At 78.2% G+C, this 661-nt stretch overlaps 2 protein-coding genes across 2 annotated transcripts in view; one reads left to right on the top strand and one right to left on the bottom strand.

Moving 5' to 3' along the window:
- TSR3 (TSR3, 20S rRNA accumulation, homolog (S. cerevisiae)) overlaps positions 1–410 on the bottom strand; it is a 5,194-nt gene extending 4,784 nt beyond the window's left edge. Inside the window, exon 1 of the mRNA XM_015406343.1 lies at positions 7–410. Within this exon, the coding sequence (XP_015261829.1) occupies positions 7–361 (355 nt within the window). The 5' untranslated portion in view covers positions 362–410. The remainder of the gene's footprint in view (positions 1–6) is intronic.
- A 33-nt stretch (positions 411–443) lies between these two features.
- GNPTG (N-acetylglucosamine-1-phosphate transferase, gamma subunit) overlaps positions 444–661 on the top strand; it is a gene marked incomplete at its 5' end in the record, with an annotated part of 8,959 nt that continues 8,741 nt past the window's right edge. The window contains one exon of the mRNA XM_015406347.1: positions 444–574. Within this exon, the coding sequence (XP_015261833.1) occupies positions 444–574 (131 nt within the window). The remainder of the gene's footprint in view (positions 575–661) is intronic.

Below are 661 nucleotides of genomic sequence, written 5' to 3'. Positions count from 1 at the left end.
GGGGGCTGAGGACGAGGCCCCCGAAGCGCCGCCCGAGCCGCAGCGTCCGCACCAGCCCCTTCCGCGCCAGCCGCCGCCCCGTGCAGCGCCGCCGGTCGCACTGCGCCAAGTCCCACATGGCCGCCACCGGGCAGGGCGAGGGCGGCGGCCGCGTCCCCTCCTCCTCCTCCTCCTCCTCCCGCTCCCCCTCGCCGGCTTCCGAGGCTGCCCCGGGGAAGGGAGGCGGCCCATCCTCCCCTCCCGGCGGCCCAGCAGCCCCCCGGCCTGCCGCCTCCTCCTCCTCCTGCCGCAGCCGCCGCCGCTGCCCCCCCGCCGCCGGGGCCTTCCCCCCGGCCGCCCGGCGCCCTCGGCTCCGACCCATCGAGGCTGGCCGGAAGGGAACCCCCGACCCTAACCGCCCCCACCCCCGCGGCCTCGCTTCCGCTTCCGGGGTGTGTGTTGTGCGTGTGTGTGCGCGCGCGCGCAATGACGGTGGCCGAGGGAGAGACAGACGGCGGCCGAGAGGGGCCAGCCCAGGGCAGCTTCCGGCTTCAGATGGCTCCGGTGGGGCTGCTGCTCCTGCTACTGGGGGCAGGTGAGGCGGCGGGCGGGGCAAGCCGGGAGGCGGGACTGTGGGGGGGGGGCGCACCCCTCCTCACCGGCCCCCGTCTCTCTCTCTCTC

This window comes from Gekko japonicus, unplaced genomic scaffold (assembly GCF_001447785.1).
Source record: "Gekko japonicus isolate JY-2015 unplaced genomic scaffold, Gekko_japonicus_V1.1 scaffold2243, whole genome shotgun sequence".
Lineage (NCBI taxonomy): Eukaryota > Metazoa > Chordata > Lepidosauria > Squamata > Gekkonidae > Gekko > Gekko japonicus.
This window is presented reverse-complemented; position numbering and strand designations above follow the sequence as displayed.